This window comes from Leucoraja erinacea, chromosome 1 (assembly GCF_028641065.1).
Source record: "Leucoraja erinacea ecotype New England chromosome 1, Leri_hhj_1, whole genome shotgun sequence".
Classification (NCBI taxonomy): domain Eukaryota; kingdom Metazoa; phylum Chordata; class Chondrichthyes; order Rajiformes; family Rajidae; genus Leucoraja; species Leucoraja erinaceus.
Window position 1 is genome coordinate 26621652 of NC_073377.1, and position 22354 is coordinate 26644005.

The 22354-nt window shown below is 43.2% G+C and overlaps 1 protein-coding gene across 1 annotated transcript in view; it reads right to left on the reverse strand.

The window, feature by feature from the left end:
- LOC129693306 (A disintegrin and metalloproteinase with thrombospondin motifs 12-like) overlaps positions 1-22354 on the reverse strand; it is a 548000-nt gene that overhangs the window by 200454 nt on the left and 325192 nt on the right. The window contains exon 13 of the mRNA XM_055632162.1: positions 21625-21758. Coding sequence (XP_055488137.1) covers positions 21625-21758 — 134 coding nt within the window. The remainder of the gene's footprint in view (positions 1-21624; positions 21759-22354) is intronic.

Consider the following 22354-nt stretch of genomic DNA (forward strand, 5'->3'; position numbering starts at 1 on the left):
CATATACAACATGGAAACAGGCCCTTCGGCCTAACTTGCCCACACCGACCAACATGTACCATCTACACTAGTCCTCCCTGCCTACGTTTAGCCCATATCCCTCTAAACCTGTCCAAACCATTTATCTGTCCAAATGTTTCTTAAATGGTGTGATACTATACGTCACAACTATCTCCTCCGGCAACTCATTCCATACACCTTTGTGTGAAATAGCCACCTCAACAGGTTCCTATTAATTCTTTCCCCCCCTCACCATAAAGCTATTGCCTCTGGTTCTCGATTCCCCGTACTCTGGGCAAGATACTTACACCACTAGCGACACGAGTAGGACCAATATAAAGTATATTCAAATTATTATTGATCTTGTGGGTATATAAATCCCTGTCGCCTTTGCAAACAGATACATTTTAAGGCATTACATGCCAAGTCACATTAAATACTCCTATCAGACTGTGGGAGCATAATTTTTTTAATGCAACCAGCTGAAGTTCCAAAGCTTAAATTAATGTCAGAATATATAATCAATTCAAGAGATAAATATTTATGTAATTGATAAAACTGAGAGTAATCCTGGCTAAGCTGTGCTGAGGATGAGGGCATGCATTGCAAATAGCGTTAAAGGGTTTTATGTTAATACAGAATTATCTTTTCTTTGTGTGATTGCCTAAGACTTGATCCCTGCTGTTTCAAACACATGAAAATCTAGAAATTGTTCATGCAACATTTTATTTTGTGTTAAATTAGTTTGTGAGTCACCCTGATACTATCTGTGAAACATAGAAACACAGACAATAGGTGCAGGAGGAGGCCATTCGGCCTTTTGAGCCAGCACCGCCATCCAATATGATCATGGCTGATCATCCACAATCATTACCCCATTCCTGCTTTATCCCCATATCCCTTGATTCCATTAGCCCAAAGAGTTAAATCTAACTCTCTCTTAAAAATATCCACTGAATTAGCCTCCACTGCCTTCTGTGGCAGAAAATTCCACAGATTCACAATTCTCTGGGTGATGAAGCTTTTCCTCATCTCAGTCCTAAATGGCCTACCCCTTATTCTTAAACTGTGACCTTGGGTTCTGGACTCCATCAACACCGGGAATATTTTTCCTGCATCTAGCCTGTCCAATCCTTTAAGAAATGGATATGTTTATTTCAGATAATTTAAAATGTGAATTTCAACTGTGAGATTTACAGAATATAATGTTATTGGGTTAGAGTTTCCTGTGCAGTGCTGTGCTGAGACTAACATTAGTTGCATTTTCTATTGATGTTTTATTAATACTCAGTACGCTCAACATGCAGCACTGTAGGTGCAATGTTAACATCCATGTCTTTGAGGGTGTCTGCCACAATGCAAACAACACCCTCTCAGCAATTGTGCTACTGAAGGAATCGATTGAGTGCAGGAGTGTGATCCTCAGGTTCAGAAGGGCCCGGAGATGATTTAAGAATTTATCAAAGGCAACTTGGTGCAAAGGGGCAACGGAAACTTTCCAATTCTCCAGACAGGCATTGCTGGCAAGAAATTGCCAGACTGGTCCCTGAAAGAACACAAGTTGTGTTTAAGAATGTCCCTATCCTGGGGAAGCCTGAAATGCTTGCTCCTGTGTGAGAAAGTGGATATAGAGGAAATGTCCTCTATATTGAGGAATGGTATGTTAGCATTCATAGCAAAAGGATTTGAGTATAGGAGCAGGGAGGTTCTACTGCAGTTGTACAGGGTCTTGGTGAGACCACATCTAGAGTATTGTGTACAGTTTTGGTCTCCTAATCTGAGGAAGGACATTCTTGCCATAGAGGGAGTACAGCGAAGGTGCACCAGACTGATTTCTGGGATGTCAGGAATTTCATATGAAGAAAGACTGGATAGACTCGGCTTGTACTCGCTAGAATTTAGAAGATTGAGGGGAGATCTTATAGAAACTTACAAAATTCTTAAGGGGTTGGACAGGCTATATGCAGGAAGATTGTTCCCGATGTTGGGGAAGTCCAGAACAAGGGGTCACAGTTTAAGGAAAAAAGGGGAAATCTTTTAGGACCGAGATGAGAAAAACATTTTTCACACAGAGAGTGGTGAATCTCTGGAACTCTCTGCCACAGAATGTAGTTGAGGCCAGTTCATTGGCTATATTTAAGAGGGAGTTAGATGTGGCCCTTGTAGCTAAAGGGATCAGGGGGTATGGAGAGAAGTCAGGTACAGGATACTGAGTTGGATGATCAGCCATGATCATATTGAATGGCGGTGCAGGCTCGAAGGGCCGAATGGCCTACTCCTGCACCTATTTTCTATGTTTCTATGGCCTCTCCAAGGCAGCACAGTGGCGCACCGGTAGAATTGCTGCCTTACAGCGCCATAGACCCGGGTTTGATCATGACTGTGGGTGTTTTCTGTGTGTAGTTTGTATGTTTTCCCTTGACTTGGTGGGTTTTCTCCGTGTGCTCCGGTTTCCTCCCACACTCCAAGGACATACAGGTTTGTAGGTTAATAGCATCTGTAAATTGTAAAATGTCCCTCGTGTGTAGGATAATGCTAGTGTACAGTGTACACTGGTCAGCGCGGAATTGATGAGCCGAAGAGCCAGTTTCTGCACTGTATCTGTAGTCTAAAAGTAAAGTCTGGCTTTTGGGTGCTGCTTTGCCTTCCCCTGCCGTATTGCACCTGCTGCTGAAATCCACATTACAATTATTCTTACGCAATCCAGGCCAACCTTTTTCATTCTATCCGTCAGAAACATGTTCGTCCAACCACTATTTCCATTTCTGAACTCACTGAATTGTATTCATCCATCACTCCTATGCTAAGGTCAAGGAAAGAGTGCACACGTCGTGGCCCTGTTTCCACCAATCTTTCCCCCAATACACACAAGAAGCAAAAGGGTGACCGGTAAATTCCACCAGGTAAAATACACCAGGTAAATTTCACCAGGTAAATTTCACCATAGGTAAATTCCACCAGGTAAATTCCACCACGGTAAAATCCACCAGGTAAATTTCACCAGGTAAATTTCACCAGGTAAATTCCACCACGGTAAATTCCACCAGGTAAATTCCACCACGGTAAAATCCACCAGGTAAATTTCACCATAGGTAAATTTCACCACGGTAAATTCCACTATGGTAAAATCCACCACCACGTGACTCGATTGTTGAATTTTGAATTTAACTGTTTAATACACACTTTAACTGAATACACGGACCATGGCTGCAACATTTATCACATCCGAGAAGAACAAACGTAAGCTTTGCGATAAAGAGAATCATATATACGAAAAACATGGAGATAACAGTAGCAAAATCAAGACATATTGGCGTTGTGAGCGTTTTTATAATGGTTGCCGAGCTAGACTACATACAACTTACAACTGCAGTGAACCAGAAGTAATTTTTTCATCGGGCTCCCATAATCACTCAGCAAGCAGTGCACACGTTAATGCCCGAAAGGCAGTTGATTCAATGAAGAATGAAGTAATGAAAATGGGCACAGTATCTTTACGGGAAGTAATAGCTACTGCTGTAAAAAATCTCGATGAGGAAGCACAATCACAGTTGCAAACCATTCCTGGACTTTCACGTAACATACGTAGCTGGAGGCAGCGTGCTTTAGGAATCCCAGCACTTCCAACTTGTAGGTCAGGGTTTGAAATTCCTGATATAGTTAAGTACTTAGAAAATGGGTCCTTGTTTTCAGCCTTTGGCAGCGGCATTGTGACCCGTACAGAATTTTAGTTTTTTCCACGGAAAAAGCCTTGGATGATCTAGAAAGCTCTAAAAATTGGGCCTGTGATGGGACTTTCAAGGTATCTAGTTAGTGGTGTCAGTTAGTGACACTACATATCATCATTGGAGGGTCATGTGTGCCCCGACTATTTGCCTTACTTCCTGACAAAAAAGAAGCCTCATATCATCATCTTCTGTCTGCTGTGCGTGATTTAAGGGCAAATTGTCGACCTGTGACCTGTCTCATGGACTTTGAAAAAGCTCTCCATAATTCATTTGCTTCTGTATTTCCGCATTCAGAAGTAGTTGGGTGTGTTTTTCATCTCGGACAGTCTTGTTGGCGGAAGATATGTGCACTTGGTGAGAGTATGAGATACAACGCCGATGAAAGTTTTCAGCTTAAAATTAAGTGTTTTTGCGCTTTAGCATTTTTACCAATTGAAGACGTTGTCAATGTATTTGAAGATTTGTCTGACGATGAAGTCCCTTTTGTTACTTATTTTGAGACTACATACATTGGGATTGTAAGGGGACGCGGTCTTCGTCGACAAAGAGAAACCCCACAGTTTCCTATTCAACTCTGGAATGTACGCGACCGCGTTTTAAATAACTTGCCAAGATCAAATAATTCCGTAGAATGGTTCCACAATGCTTTGCGCTCATCGATAACATCCACACATCCAAATTTGTGGAAACTGTGCACTGCCCTTAAGGCTGAGGAAGGATTAAGCCAGACAAAAATTGCACACATTCGACGTGGAGACTCAACAACAAAAAAAAAGACCTATCAAATTATTGATGCACGACTGAAGAAGCTAGTTCAAGATTATCAAAATGAAGAAGAAGATGAGAAGAACATTTTTCACACAGAGAGTGGTGAATCTCTGGAACTCTCTGCCACAGAGGGTAGTCGAGGCCAGTTCATTGGCTATATTTAAGCGGGAGTTAGATGTGGCCCTTGTGGCTAAGGGGATCAGAGGGTATGGAGAGAAGGCAGGTACGGGATACTGAGTTGGATTATCAGCCATGATCATATTGAATGGCGGTGCAGGCTCGAAGGGCCGAATGGCCTACTCCTGCACCTATTTTCTATGTTTCTATGTTTCTAAAACCCTCTGCAATTTTTAAGAAGTTTTGCGCGCAATTTGTCTTAAGAGAATTTTCTTTAAATGAATTGAACTTTTTTTTCATAACTGCTTTTTTAATGTACTCGCTGTTATTTTTTATCCTAATGTCAGAATAAAATGTGAGCTAAAATTTATTATTTTTCTTTCTTTATCCCAAATTATATTATATTAAAAATTTTGCGGTGGGAGTTCCTTTTTTTAATTTACTCTGGTGGAATTTACCATGGTGGAATATACCGTGATGGAATTTACCATGGTGGAATTTACCTAATTTACCTAGAACCAGCAAAATAAGCAAAAGAAGCAAAATAAAGGATGTACAAGAGGCACAAGTGGCACAAGTGGCACAAGAAGTGCAAGACGCCACTGTATGCAGATCCCGCAAAGTGTGTTCAGCTCTGGCTGAACAATGTGTAATTGTGTAATGAGGACTGGTTTGGATATATGGATGAGAAGGGAATGGAGGGCTATAAATTGGATAGGCATATGGATGAGAAGGGAATGGAGGGTTATGGTATGAGTGCAGGCAGGTGGGACTAAGGGAAAAAAGTTGTTCGGCACGGACTTGTAGGGCCGAGATGGCCTGTTTCCGTGCTGTAATTGTTATATGTTATATGGTTATATGGATAAGAAATGATAGCTGACTTAGACACCAATGTATGTCACTTTTCTATTGACTGCATTGTTAACATAATAGAAATCAAAAATGCTCTCGATGTTCCACTACTTTTAAGGCACGGTCACCCATACCAGCAAGATCAAATGGGGGGTGTCAAATAAATAGGGGCCCAATTACAAGACCTAAACAGCAAAGCAAGGTGAAGTGTCATCATTTCTCAATGGCTGGAATGGTGGATGGATCTCTGAGAATCTTAGAAACATAGAAACATAGAAATTAGGTGCAGGAGTAGGCCATTCGGCCCTTCGAGCCTGCACCGCCATTTAATATGATCATGGCTGATCATCCAACTCAGTATCCCGTACCTGCCTTTTCTCCATACCCTCTGATCCCCTTGGCCATAAGGGCCACATCTAACTCCCTCTTAAATATAGCCAATGAACTGGCCTCAACTACCCGCTGTGGCAGAGAGTTCCAGATCTTGGCTCATCCACGTCTTTAGGTTCAGAATAATCTCATGCCAAGAAATGTGTGGTTGCCAGAGCATAACATCTTTTCTGGACCCAAAGAGGTTCCATATGGTTCCCTTCCATACTCTATATTATTGACACCCAGTAAAAATATCTCCATGGCTTTAACATTTCCCACCTTTGTATAAAAGCTCCATATCTACAGCCCTTCTGGGTGAGGCAGAGATTCACATGCACCTCCCCCCACCTGTTCTTTTATATTTGATGCTCTCAAATCTTGTGTCCTCATCTACATGAGTGAGCAAACGTGTTCACACCATTAACTTTCTCACTTTTGAATCCTCCGGCTTTCAAAAAGCCAAAGGGGAACCAATGAGCACTTGCACAGGTCCTAGTTTTGCCCTTCTTTTGTTTGTCATGTAAATGTTAATGGAGGAAAACTGGTTGGGTCACTGCTCCATAAAGTGGTGTGAGCATAATCTTCCTGGTGGTAGATGAAGGAACATAAGGACTTACATGTTGAAGATATGGCAAAAGGCACAACGTGTTGGATGGAGTAAATCAGCCAGGAGAACATGGACAGGCAACATTTTTAACATTGTGGCTCTTCTTCAGACTATTTGAGTAGGGGGGTGGACAAAACCTGGCAAGCAATAGGTGTGTACAGGTGAGGGTGTTTGGCAGATAGAAATATAGAAACATAGAAAATAGTTGCAGGAGTAGGCCATTCGGCCCTTCGAGCCTGCACCGCCATTCAATATGATCATGGCTGATCATCCAACTCAATATCCTGTACCTGCCTTCTCTCCATACCCCCTGATCCCTTTAGCCACAAGGGCCACGTCTAACTCTCTCTTAAATCCAGCCAATGAACTGGCCTCAACTACCTTCTGTGGCAGAGAATTCCACAGATTCACCACTCTCTGTGTAAAAAATGATTTTCTCACTCAGTCCTAAAAGACTTCCCTCTTAACCTTAAACTGTGACCCCTTGTTCTGGACTTCCCCAACATCGGGAATAATTTTCCTGCATCTAGCCTGTCCAACCCCTTAGGAATTTTGTAAGTTTCTATAAGATCCCCCCTCAATCTTCTAAATTCTAGCGTGTACAAGCCGAGTCTATCCAGTGTTTCTTCATCCCAGGAATATGAAAGTCCTGCTATCCCAGGAATTGAAAGTCCTGCCATCCCAGGAATAGTAGACAAAGACAGGAGATGAGAAGGTGACAAAAGGCTAAGGAGAGAAGATGTGCAAAATATGAAGTCAGAGGAAGGGATATAGATGGAAAGGGTAGCGGAGAGATTGATGTTTGTTTAGTTAGATTCATAGAGAGTCATAGTGATACAGTGTGGAACCAAGCCCTCGGCCAAACTTGCCCACACCGGCCAAAATGTCCCAGGTACTCTAGTCCCACCTGTCTCTTCCCCATCGCTGGCCTTTGTCCACCCATCTGCCAATCAACACCCCCCCCCACCCACCACACCTCACCTAGATCCACCTATCATTGTCAGGCGTTGTCCTGTCCCCATTTCACTTCCAGCCTTCTCCACACTACTACAATTAGTGTGAATAAAGATCCTAGCCCAAAACATCACCTATCCATGTTCCCATGAGATACTTCTTATCCTGTTGAATTGCTCCAGCACTTTATGTATTTTTCTGTAAACCAGCATCCGCATTCCTTGTGTCTTCATCTTGAAGATAAGGCGAGGGAATGAAATTTGTCAAAATGTTGGAGGGCATGTGAGGTGTCCTGGATTAGGTGTTAAGTAAATGAAGTGCTGAATGTTCAGAGGGGGTGCGATTGAATGGATGAGATGAACGGCTGAGTGACACAGTGGTAGAGTTGCTGCCTTGAGTGCCTCTGTGACCAAGTGAGTTTTCACTGGTTGCTCAGGTTTGCTCCCACACTCCAAAGATGTGCAGGTTAATTGGATTCGGTAAAATTATAAATTGTCTCCAGTGTGTAGGATAGTGCTAGTGTACAGGGCGATCGCTGCTTGGCGTAGACTCGGTGGACCGAAAGGCCCGTTTAAGCACTCTATCTGGAAAGTCTATAGATTGAAAAAGACAAGGTGGTTGATCAAGGGAGGATATAAGGCCAGAAGTGGATGTCCAATATAAAGAAGTGATTGAGTCACATAAACGATTATGAGAGGAAAGTGAGGATTCCTTGCTATCATGACATTCCATGATATCATGTTGGGCCCGGAACTCACTGATGTGCAAGTGCAGGTATTTGATGGTGACGTCAGACCATCGAGTGTCTGCTAAAGGCAATCTGGGTAGTATCAATAGACAATAAACAATAGAGAATAGGTGCAGGAGTAGGCCATTCGGCCCTTCGAGCCAGCACCGCCATTCAATGTGATAATGGCTGATCATCCCCAATCATTAACCCGTTCCTGCCTTCTCTCCATATCCCCTGGCTCCACTATCTTTATGAGCCCTATCTAGCTCTCTCTTAAAAGTATCCAGAGAACCTCTGAGGCAGAGAATTCCACACACTCACAACTCTTTGTGAGAAAAAATGTTTCCTCTTCTCTGTTCTCTAACAGAGAAGAGGAAACATTTTTTCTCACAAAGAGTTTGGCTTACCCCTTATTGGCTTACCCCTTATTCATAAACTGTGGCCCCTGGTTCTGGACTGCCCCAACATCGGGAACATGTTTCCTGCCTCTACCGTATCTAAACCCTTAACAATCTTATATATTTCAATAAAATCCCCTCTCATCCTTCTAAACTCCAGAGTATACAAGCCCAGACACTCCATTCTCTCAGCATATGACAGTCCCGCCATACCGGGAATCAGTGGGGGAAGGGGGATTGATGGTGAAAACATTTTAGGGATTGGAGCTGGGGTCAGAAGAAGGTAATGGGAGAAAGAGCTCAGGGGGAAACTGTGGCTGAGTTAGGGAAAGTGAGGTCAGAAGAGAGAGGGAATGGAAATAGGTAGAGTCTAGTATTGGGGCTGGGATGGGATAAGGGTTCAAACGAGGGAAGGTGTTATTGTAAGGTTCATAGCTGAGGACAATCAGAGGGTTGTCGTGGCACATCAGGGGCCTGGAGCCAGGGGAGTTTCTGACCCTTTGTGATGGGCAGGATGGTGAAGAAAATGGCTGAAGGAGTGGATTTGGCATAGGATGAAGATGAATTGCGAACTGTGACACATTTGAAAAATCCAGGTCCACAGCTGTATGAGACAGAGAAAGAAAGGGTCAGAAGGTACTGATGCATGGCAGAAATAGTTGATAGTAGATTATAGGGTGCAAGGTGAAAACTGTTGTGAGAAGCGGTGAATTGATTGTATGCACCAGAGATTATAGCTGAGATCAAAGTGGAAGGGCTGAAGCCATAACTGAAAACCACGAGGGATAAAATGGAGGCAGGCAATGTACTGAGGAAAGTCATGTGGCTGTAGTATCGAATCTTGGGTTGACAGGGAAAAATCAGTTAAGAAAAATAGATAGTGGAGCAGGCTTGATGGGTCGAATGGTCTAATTTTGCTCCTATGTCTTATGGTCTTGGAGGGAACATTGTTGAAGAAAAGAACACCAATAGAAGGAACAAGGAGAGGACAGTGAGGGGTCTCACGAATTCCCTTTTGAAAGAGAGAATAACATCTTCAAAGCCTTCAAAGAAAATTCACAGTGGAGCAGTTAAATGGAGACATGGGAGACTGCAAATACTGGAATCTGGAATGAAAAAAATAACAGATGGAGGCACTCAGCGGCAAGCAACCTTGATTTTGATTTATATGTCTTAAACCTGTTGGCATTTACTGCTTTTACTTTAGACGCTCCTTAAAGCCTTCATTTCTGATCTAGCTTTTGATCATCAACTCTTCTGCTTCCTTTCATCCCAGTATCAAATTTCATTTTGTAATGTCCTTATAAAATTGTCTTTGGATGTCTTGCTTGTTTCAAGTTTGAAGAGAAACCTGCCAGAATATACTGGGGGAAAAGTGAGGCAACACAGATCTCCTGCGTCTTCCTTTATTCACTGTGTGGTGCAGCATTCCCACTTCTCACCTTAACACTGAAGGATATTTTCCTTCCTGTTTAGTTCATCCAAATTCCTATCATCACAGCTACCCTGGAATTACATTTACTTATTCTCAACTACATTTCCCTTTTATATGCATTTTCACTGTCAGGTTGTTTAGAAACATAGAAAATAGGTGCAGGTGCAGGAGTAGGCCATTCGGCCCTTCAAGCCAGCACTGCCATTCAATATGATCATGGCTGATCAGTAAATCAGTACCCTTTTTCCCCATATCCCTTGATTATGTTAGCCCTAAGAGCTATAACTAACTCTCTCTTGAAAATATCCAGTGAATTGGCCTCCACTACCTTTTGTGGCAGAGAATTCCACAGATTCACAACTCTCTGTGTGAAAAAAAGTTTTTCCTCATCTCAGTCCTAAATGGCCCTTATTCTTAAACTGTGACACCTGGTCTGGACTCCCCAAAGATTGGGACAATTTTTCCTGCATCTAGCCTATCCAATCCACTAAGAACTTTAAAAGGGCTGCCCTACTTGGGCGACCTAATCCGCGAGTTAAGAAAAGTGTCTTCGACCTTCAAGCTCTAGGGCACTTGCCTGGATAGCCTCGAGCTGGATCGACCGACCGCGCGCACACACGCGCACGCACACGCACACGCACACACGCACACAGACACACACACACACAGACACAGACACAGACACAGACACAGACACACACACACACACACACACACACACACACACACACACACACACACACACACACACACACAGACACAGACACACACACACACACACACACACACACACACACACACACACACACACACAACACACACACACACACACACACACACACACCGCAAAGGCGGGGGCCAGGGAAACGCAGGAGCACTGTCTAAAATTCATATGTAGGCTAATTGGCTAATTGGTTTGGTAAATGTTAAAACAATTGTCCCTAGTGTGTGTAGGATAGTGTTAATGTGCGGGGATTGCTGGTCGGCGTGGATCCATTGGGCCGAAGGGCCTGTTTCCGCGCTGTATCTCTAAACTAAACTAAAACTAAACATGACAGAGCACTTTGTACTTGTTCGTCAAACAGGCCTTCTGTGGACTCTTCTTAGAGTCATAGAATCATACGGGATGTTCCATCTTATCTAGTCCCATTGGCCTAATTTGGCCCAACTCTGAACCGTTCCTATCCATGTGTCTTTTAAATGCTTTTATAGTACCTGCCTTATCTTCCTTCTTTACCTCCTCCGACTGCTGATTCCATATACCTGCCACACTCGGAGTGAAAAAGGTTGCCCCTTAGGTTTGTGTTAAAACCTGCCCCTCCCACCATAATTCTGTGTCCGATTTAGTAAAAACAGAAGCTGGAGCAGTGCCATGCTAACACTAATGCAGGGTTTAGTAAAATCCTGGCTGATATTTTGCCTCACCAACACTTTATTATACTAACCTATGTGCTTTGATTTAATAATGTCTATCAATCTGCCATGAATATAATTAGCAACTGAGCCTCCTCAACCTTCTTGTACTGTGAATTTCAAGCATTCGCTATTTTCTTGAAGAAAACTCCTCTCATTTCAGTTTTGGGTGGCAAACGCCTTATTTTCAGACAAAATATTAATTCTATATATACCAGTGATGGAAGACATTATTTCTGAATCTACCTAGGTTGGTCCTGTCAGTATTTTGTATATTTTCATGTAATCACTTCCCATTCTACTAATGCCTGAAGTGTATAATCACAGTCTGATTTTACTTCGGAGTCACGTGAGTGATTCCATGAAGAACCCGCTCAGTGCGCGGCATTAACGCCAGCAGTGCAACAGCGGCCAGACGGGAGTCGGGCGCTCCCGCAACTAGCCTGAAAGAAAGGAACGTTAGGTAAGTACTTACCTTAATCGGTCTTTTCCTTGTGTTTTTTGCTCCAGGGGGAGCAAAGCAGCAGAGGGAAGCGGCCCCCGTTCGACTCCAGCGAAGGAGCCGACAGTGGAGGGGGGAGAGGCGGCAACGGGACCGCACACGCTGCGGTCCACATACACGGGTGCTGCGCTGATGCCCGGTCCGCTAAACAGCTGTTTGACTAACAGCAGCGGTCCGGAGGGAAATTTAAAAACCGGCTGGCACCCCTGCAGACTCCCGACAAGGAGACTCGCCGCCCGAGAACCGCTGATATGCCGCCCAAAAACGGCAGACAGCCTCTAACAACAAGGTAAGACCAAACCTCAGGCTGGAGACAGACACGGAAGATGGGATCAGCACTTCATACAAAAAACATGTATGTCTGTTTCCCCAAGCCAGAGGAGGTCATGCATTTCGTTGTCTCTGTACTGTACACTGGCAATGACAATTAAAATTGAATCTGAATCTGAATCTGAGTCAACACTCCCACTCCAGTGCTATTGCACTGGCCATCTCCCTTGTCGAGGGATTGATGGGACCAGAGCTGGGCTGGTCAAAGAAGAGGGGTCACTGGCTGAACAACATCGGGAGTATGCTTGAGGTACAGGATCAGGAACAGCTGCTGGGTGTGGCCGCTATGTGGCTTCACCACTAGCGAGATAAATTTCAGTCTCGACTGACAGACCAGCTTACTACCTGTTCTTTTAAAAGAACCTCTCCAAGACAGGTAGTCATGAGGTGTTGGATTCATCACGCCTCCCCTAAATTACATTACTCAAAGTGCCCACCATTATTGGGGGATACATTGAGCATCGCTCTCAAAAAACCCAATATTTAAAAATGAATTTGATATGCCTGATGTCGGCTATCATTCACATGCTCTTCCAGAGGTCAGGGTAGTATGGCAAAACACCTGACCCTACTGTTCGCAGTGCCCCGCAACTTCTCAGGAAGTTATAAAACCTGCCTTCAACCAAAATTCACAAGACTGTGAGAACGCCGACACAACAACTTAGCCAGACAGAAGGATCCGTGATCAAGCCAAGTTTTTAAAAAGGTACACAAAAAATCTGGAGAAACTCAGCGGGTGCAGCAGCATCTATGGAGCGAAGGATATAGGCAACGTTTCGGGCCAAAAACCCTTCTTCAAACAAAGTTTTTCAAAAAACTGGACGACGTGTCAAAAATATCGGGGTAAGGCGGCAGTGTCTGGAATGAGCACCACACGTAAACCAGTCAGCAGTACCTCTAATGCATCCACCAGCTGGGTATACCTTATGGTACTGGTGAAAGCTCGGGGCCTGCATGCCAATCCTGTAAGCCTTTCAGGCCAGGGCCCAGAGCAGGCCCCAGGGAAAACGCGCCACCCCCACCACGTCATACGACGTGTAAGACTCGTTGGACCAGGAGGAAACAGAAGAATACCCATAACCATGGAGGTAGGTGGGTCTGGTTTCTGCCAGCATATAGAGAACAAGGGTGCTCTACTAACAGGGGGCGAATACACTTGTTTAAAGAAGTATGGGGTAATTAGTCACGAGTAACTAGTATATACTCAACAACATTAGTGGATACAAAATTCAGTTATATCAGAGATATTATCGCCAGTTCAACATTGGCCCAAAAAAGATGGTGGAAGTCGCATTGACTTAACATCACTAAATAAGTTTGTTGAGTATATACATTTCAAGATGGAGACGTTTGTTACTGTCAGACAACTGATCTCCAAAGGATAATTTATAGCAAGCATTGATATTAAAGATGCTTACTATCTAATACCCATACACAAGGATCATTGCAGATACCTAAAATTTAGCTGGTTGGGGCAGCTGTGGTAGTATAGAGATTGCCCAATGGTCTAACTCCAGCCCCTAGACAATTCACCAAAATATTAAAAGTAGCCATGGGAATACTAAGGAAACAAAAGCATATTGTCATAGCATATCTGGATGATATTCTCATAGTAGGGAAACAAAGGAATTGGCTGTGGCAGCAGTATTAGCTACAAAACAGCTCCTTGAAACACTGGGGTTTGTCCTACTCCAGATAAATCTAGGTTGAAGCCATGTACTACCATGGACAAATCGGACCTTTGCACTATCAAAATCTACAAAGAACAAAGGTACATGCACTAAAACGATATTCGGGTCACTATGATCGAATCATGAAATTACCCACTGGAGCTATATCAGAGCTACAGTGGGGGGGGGGGGGGGGGGGGGAGAGAAATGTGTGGCACAGTTTCAGCCCTATCATCACCACTAACCCTACTTTAGTTATTAATCAGATGCCAGTGCTCAAGCCTGGGGGGGGGGGGGGGGGTGGGGGGGCAACTAACTCCATATCCAGCACAGGTGCCAGATGGACTAACCAGAGTCATCATTACCACACACACTGGGCATCAATTTAGAAATGTTGAGTATTATGATTTTAAAAGCATATGCATCTAAAATGCAGCACTTGCATGTGCGGTTACGGATTGATAATACTACGGTGGTGGCTTATATTAACCATATGGGGAGCATAAAATCATTATCGTGCGACAAATTGGTCAATCAGATCTGGCAATGGTGTGTCGAAAGACATATTTTACTATCGGCTGCCTATCTACTAGGTAAGCTAAATACAGTGGCAGACACCAGGTCACGGAAAAATTTTATGATAACATCGAATGGATGTTAAACCCAAAATATTTGCTAAAGTTATTAAGCAATATGGAACGCCAGATATCGATTTGTTTGCAACAAGACGGAATCACCAGTTACCTATGTATGTGACTTGGGAACCAGACCAGAGGCAGCAGCGGTAGATGCCTACACGCTGGATTGGGGGGGAATTTCTGGGTTTTTGCTTTCCCTCCCTTCTGCCTCATCAGTCGGGTACTTCGCAATACAGATGGACTCTGCTTCTGGGATATTGATGGTGCCCGACTGGCCTACACAGCCATGGTTCCCAGTTCATCACGACATGGTGGTCGAGTCACCTATGGATTTCCCTAGTGGACCACGGTTGTTGACTCACCCAGTATCAGGCATAAGCCACCCATGCCATGAAAACATCAAACTCCTGGGTTGTAGGTTTTGAATAGACCTTACCAGGGACTGGGATTATCCGAATGAACTATCACCACCATGTCGGCATCCCTGCGAACATCCACCAGGAGGCAGTATTTAACCTGTATCAAAAATGGGAGAAGTACTGCCAGGAAACAGGGACAACATATGCAACTGCCACAACCACCGACGTGCTGGAGTTCCTGGCCCATCTACACCATGACGAAGGGATCAGTTACAGTGCCATCAATACAGCACAAAGCGGCCTGTCTGCTTACCTAAAACCAGCAGGACAGCAGGCCATGGGATCCCATCCTCTGGTGGTAAAACTCATGAAGGGCAATTTTAATATTAAGCCCCTAAACCCAGGTATACCCATATTTGGGATATCAGTGTGGTATTGACATACCTCAGGGAATGGCCACGAGCTAGATCCCTCAGCCTCGAGATATCTACATTAAAGACGCTCATGTTAATGGCACTCGCAGCCGCTCAGAGGATCCAGTTGCTGCACAAATTAAGACTGGACAACATGGAGGTCGCCCCAGACCAGATTACGTTTATCATTCTAGGTCTGGTGAAACAAAGCAGGCCAGGAACGCCCAATTCACTGGTGGTATTCCGGGCCTACCCACCAGAGCCAAGGTTGTGTGTGGTGACCCATCTACAACAATATATAGACACAACCCACAATCTCAGAGGGAGAAAAAAAGCCCTATGGGTCAGCCACAAGAAACCTCATGGCGGGGTAACGAGCCAAACCACTTCACGGTGGCTCAAACAGGTACTGAAAGCTGCCGGAATAGACACTAATACATTTAAATCCCATTCCACTAGGGCAGCATCGACATCAGTGGCTGAACGAATGGACGTCCCGGTTGACCACATTCTCAATACGGCAGGATGGTCGAGGGAAACGACGTTCAGAATGTTTTTATAATAAACCGTTGATAAAGCCTGACTTATTTGCAGACAGAATATTACAAACTGCAAATATTTAATTTAAGCTCAGGGGAGCTATTTATTTTTGTTATTGTTAATAAATACCTTTCTGTTTCTTGAAAAAACAGATCCATTGGTTGATTACGATAACACTTCCTCCCTCAAGAACTTCGGCAGTGAGTGAAATAAAAACTGTTACACGGTTTGAAATCACAGACCTTTGAAGTCTTCACGGAATCACTCACGTGACTCCGAAGTAAAATAGTAAGATTAAACGAGAACTTACCAGTTCGAAGTTTGATCTGTATTTTATGAGGAGTTACGATGAGGGATTACGTGCCCTCCGCTCCCACCCTCATTATATAGATCAAACTAGTAAACTGATGTCTCCTTAATCTTTACTATGTTTACTTCAAATAACTGTGTCTATCTGTGATTCCACACTGCTGCTTGGAAGTATGCCGCGCCTCACACTGAGCGGGTTCTTCACGTAATCCCTCATCGTAACTCCTCATAAAATACAGATCAAACTTCGAACTGGCAAGTTCTCGTTTAATCTTACTATTATTCTGCTCACAAGACAATCCCTCCCTGACAGCAACCAATCTGGTGAAACAGATCTACTGCACCTTCTGTTGTAAGTATATCCGTTCTTCGGTTGAGAAACCAGAACAGTGCACAAAAATCTAGGTGATGGCTCATTTAATTAATAATTGCTCTTCCAATAAATGCTTTCCTCATTTTCCCAATTGCTTACTGTACCAGCACATTAATTTCCCGTGATTCATCCATATAGTTGCCCATGAAATTCTTCTTTCGTTAATATGGACGTAAAATATACAAATACATTATTTTGAATAAGAGCAAGGAAGTTATATCTCCCCTGTCTTCAGTCTGACGAAGGGTCCCGAACTGGAACGTTACCTATCTATGTTCTCCAGAGATGCTGCCTGACCTGCCACATTACTCCAGCACTTGTGTTATTTCGCATGACATCCAGGGCTGAACCAATAGTTATGCCACAAAGAACATTATAAAAGCATAATAACTCAATTTAATTATACCATTCATACAATTATACCATTCACTCATGCACCCTGCATTTAGATTCTAAAAGCATTTGCTTTCAGCAAAAGCAAATGCAAAAGCATGTTCATTTACAAGTACTGAACAGATGATCAATCTTGACTTCTCACGATCACAGAAACTAGTTTCTGGCTAATTCAATGCAATCACGAGATAGCAAGAAATGGCAAAGAATATTTGGAGTATTACATGTAGATTTGCTTGCCCCATTACAGGAAAGAAGCAGAGGCTTTTGGGAGGGTGCAGGGGAGGTTTACCAGAATGCTGCCTGGATTAGAGGGATTCAGCTACAGAAAGAGGTTGGATAGAATTGAATTATTTTCTCTGGAACATCAGAGGTCGAGGGGTGATTTGATACGCATTTTTAATTATGGGAGGCATCGATAGGGTAGACAGTCAGAACATCTTTCCAGGGTGGAAATGTCGAACACTAGAGAGCATAGCTATAAGGTGAGAGGGGGAACATTTAAATGAGGTGTGTGACAAGTTTTTGTAAAACAGAGAGGGGTGGGAAACTGGGTTTTATAGACAGAGGTGGTGTTGGAGGCAGATACGCTAATGGCATTTGTGGCTTTTAGATGGGCACATGCAAGTGCAAGCAATGGAGGGATGTGGATCATGTACAGACAGATGAGATCAGTTTCACAGGGCATCATGTTTGGCACAGACATTCTTGGGCTGTACCATTTTATGTTCTCTGTAGCACTGAAGATGTAGAATCCCTGCACATCCCTCTGCAATTGGAGCCTCAACTTCCTCATTCACAGACCACAGTCTGTCCGTTTTGGTGGAAATGTGCCAGCCTCGATAACAATCAGCAAGGGAGCACTGCAAGGCTGCATGCTCAGCCGCCTGCTGTACTCACTCTGTACTCATGACTGCGTTTGCTCAAGTTTGCTGACGACACCACTGTTGTGGGACGTATCACTGATGGAGATGAGTCCCAGTATAGAAGTGAGATCGACCGTTTGACCAAATGGTGCTAGCACAATAACCTGGCTCTCAACACCAGCAAAACCAAGGAATTGATTGTGGACTTTGGAAGGGGAAGGATGGGGACCCATAGTCCCGTTTATATCAATGGGTCGATGGTGGAGAGGGTCAAGAGCTTCAAATTCCAGGGCGTGCACATCTCTGAAGATCTCTCCTGGTCCGAGAACACTGATGCAATTATAAAGAAAGCACATCAGTGCCTCTACTTCCTGAGAATATTACGGAGAGTCGGTTTGTCAAGGAGAACTCTCTCACACTTCTACAGGTGCACAGTAGAGAGCATGCTGACCGTTGCAACTTGAGCACCCAGGAGTGGAAAGACTGCAAAAAGTAGTAAACAGTGCCCAGTCCATCATCGGCTCTGACCTCTCTAGCATCGAGGGGATCTATCGCAGCCGCTGCCTCAAAAAGGCTGCCAGCATCATCAAGGATCCACACCATCCTGGCCACTCACTCATCTCCCTGCTGCAATCAGGTAGAAGGTACAGGAGCCTGAAATCTGCAACATTCAGGTTCAGGAATAGCTGTTCCCCACAGCCATCAGGTTATTAAACTCAACTCAAACAAAACTCTAAACATTAATAGCCCATTGCACTTCATCTGATTATTTATGTGTGTATATATATATTCAATAGTATATGGTCACACTGATCTGTTCTATATTTATTTATGCCTATTATATTCTGTTGTGTTGAAGCAAAGCAAGAATTTCATTGTCCTACCTGGGACACATGACAATAAACTCTCTTGAATCTTGAATCTTATAACCATATAACCATATAACAATTACAGCACGGAAACAGGCCATCTCGGCCCTACAAGTCAGTGCCGAACAACTTTTTTTCCCTTAGTCCCATCTGCCTGCACTCATACCATAACCCTCCATTCCCTTCTCATCCATATGCCTATCCAATTTATTTTTAAATTATACCAATGAACCTGCCTCCACCATTTCCACTGGAAGCTCATTCCACACCGCTACCACTCTCTGAGTAAAGAAGTTCCCCCTCATATTACCCCTAAACTTCTGTCCCTTAATTCTGAAGTCATGTCCTCTCGTTTGAATCGTCCCTATTCTCAAAGGGAAAAGCTTGTCCACATCAACTCTGTCTATCCCTCTCATCATTTTAAAGACCTCTATCAAGTCCCCCCTTAACCTTCTGCGCTCCAGAGAATAAAGACCTAACTTATTCAACCTATCTCTATAACTTAGTTGTTGAAACCCAGGCAACATTCTAGTAAATCTCCTCTGTACTCTCTCTATTTTGTTGACATCCTTCCTACAATTGGGCGACCAAAATTGTACACCATACTCCAGATTTGGTCTCACCAATGCCTTGTACAATTTTAACATTACATCCCAGCTTCTATACTCAATGCTCTGATTTATAAAGGCTAGCATACCAAAAGTTTTCTTTACCACCCTATCTATATGAGATCCCACCTTCAAGGAACTATGCACGGTTATAACCCAGATCCCTCTGTTCAACTGTATTCTTCAATTCCCTACCATTTACCATGTACGTCCTATTTTGATTTGTCCTGCCAAGGTGTAGCACCTCACATTTATCAGCATTAAACTCCATCTGCCATCTTTCAGCCCATTTTTCCAAATGGCCTAAATCACTCTGTAGACTTTGGAAATCCTCTTCATTATCCACAACACCCCCTATCTTGGTATCATCTGCATACTTACTAATCCAATTTACCACACCTTCATCCAGGTCAGTGATGTACATGACAAACAACAAAGGACCTAACACAGATCCCTGAGGCACTCCACTAGTCACCTGCCTCCAACCCGATAAACAGCCATCCACCATTACCCTCTGGCTTCTCCCATTCAGCCACTGTTGAATCCATCTTGCTATTCCTGAATGAATCTTGAATGAGACAACATCTCAGCTGTGCACTTGCTTTTCGGAACTAGCCACTCCTTTTGCTACTGTTCCAGTACAGTTACAACGTTGGCACCCAACAATGTGGAAAACTACCCAGGTACATCCCATTTATAAAAAAGGAGGATAAATTCAATCCTAATAATTACCCCCAATCATTTATGAATAACGTATTTATCGCTGCCCAGTTTGCATTTTGCCAGGACAACCGTGTTCCAGACCTTATCACAGACTTGATCTGATCATGGATCACGGAGCTGAATTCTAAAAGCAGGGTGAGTGATTGCCCCTGACAATAGAGTCAATATTTAATTGTACCAAGAACAAAGGAGGACCGGCATGGGGGAACTGCCGTGAGGGAGGGTGGGGGAGAGTGTGGGAGAGAACAAGAGTGAACCTGGCACGGGATATTTGTAACTTTGTCAACGTCCTGTATGTGGGGACAATTTGTATCAAGGTATGCAAGCAAAAATTTCAATGTGACTTGTCACATATGACAACAAAGTATTCAATTCAATTCAATTCAATTCAATCAAGGTACCTTGGTAATGCTGAAGTTAATGGGCACCAAGGGGTACACACTCAAAAAGCTTGACTCATATCTCACACCTAGAAAAGTGGATGTGGATAGCAATGGGAAATTCATGCATCAAGGAGGTTTTCAAAAATCCATCAGCCTGCTGCTGCCGATAATTCATGCACAGTTCAAAACTATAAGCTTCTCCGAGTCATTTTTTTAGTCAAATACCATAATTAGTTTCTCGGGGATTATTAAATCCTTTTGCCTAGTGTGTTTTGCTAAGTATATGAATGCATTCCGGATAGAAAAATAGTTTATATTTCTTTGAAATTGCTTGCCATAAGATACATTTAATTACATTTCAATAAGAATGAGATAACTACTTGGAATGAAATGTTACCAATTTCTAAAAAAGAAAATGAGGATTTCAAGGTGAAGATCAAAGTTGAAGTGAGGAGTTACCTAAAGTTGGAAAGAAAGAATGATGTATGACATACAAAGGAGCAGAGATTGCAGGCAAACCTCAAGGTGCCGAAGATTGAAGAAGGGTAATATGAAGGGATGAATGGCATTCTACTAAAGAAACAGAAGACAAAAGCATGATCCATTTTCCATCCAAATGGACAAAGAAAAGGAAAGATTAGATGCAAGATTACAGCAGTGAGGTTGGGAGTAACAATACTATCACAGCCTGCTCTAGAGAGGGATCAGCCATTGGTAATAGAGGAAGAGACATGAGAGGGAGGGCAAAGCTAGTTCACGATTGAACACTGGGGCCAAAGGAAGAGTGTAGAAAGAGTTTACTGTGCTAAAATAACGCTCGGACATGCTTTAATTTCTTCCCACATCTTGATCTTTTCCGATAGCAATACTTTATTATCTTTTTCAAAATAGATCAAATTTCTTTCTGAAAGTCTGCATATGTACTCTGATAGAAAACTAAACTAATAATAAGATCCCAATTAGATTTGGAATACATTATACCTGACAATCATTTCTAAGTTAAATTTAGTTTAGTTTATTGTCACGTGTACCGAGGAACTGTGAAAAGTTTTAGTTGCGTGCTTACCAGTCAGCGGAAAGACTAATATGATGACAATCGAGCCACCCACAGTGTACAGATACATGATAAAGGAAATAACATGAATAGTGTTTAATGCAAGCAGTTAATGTTCTGAGTTCATGGAAACTCAGAGCTAGAAACATGTTTTACAATATTGTTCAAACAGCTGAGAAAAAAATAGTTCTTTACATAAAGAAAACATACCCAACTATACCTTACATATGCCATTAATGCAGATGTCCCTGCTGTTTACAGCTTCAGTGCACGATGTCCCATCCAGCACTGCATCGAGCATCTTCTCAGAGAACTGTCCTTCATTGGGCCGACAATGTAGTTCACAGGGGTTAGCTGAAAAAGTGAAAAATATCTTGTGTATAAATTTGCTGGAACTTTGCTACCAGAACTTTAGCAAACACATATGAAGTATAAAGTATTTAAGAAGGAACTGCAGGTTTCGGCCCGAAACGTTGCCTATTTCCTTCGCTCCATAGATGCTGCTGCACCCGCTGAGTTTCTCCAGCTTTTTTGAAGTATAAAGTAATTTAGTGAGGTTGTTTGTGTCCCTTTTGTGCTATTCCTCCTAACGTCCAACAATATTCATTTATTTTACTCTATACGTTTGTCTCCTCTGCCTAATCTTTTCTGGAGCAGAGGTTATGTGTACAAGAGGCAGAAGAGATGGATGAAAAACTTCACATCATGGCGGGCCCGGAATTCATTGAGGTGGAGTATTGAGGTATAAAGGTAAGGACTGGTTTGAGAACCTACCGTTCTGTACTGGATATAGGGTGGTCAGTTGGGGATGATGAAAACATGACAAGGGTGTTGGCTGCGATCAGTTGGGTGGAGGGAAGATCGAGTAAGGGACTGTGGGGTGAAGAGGAGAATTCAGAGAGGAGGAGGATGTAAGGGGTGTGAGAAGGGTGTGCGGGTGAGAGGATGGG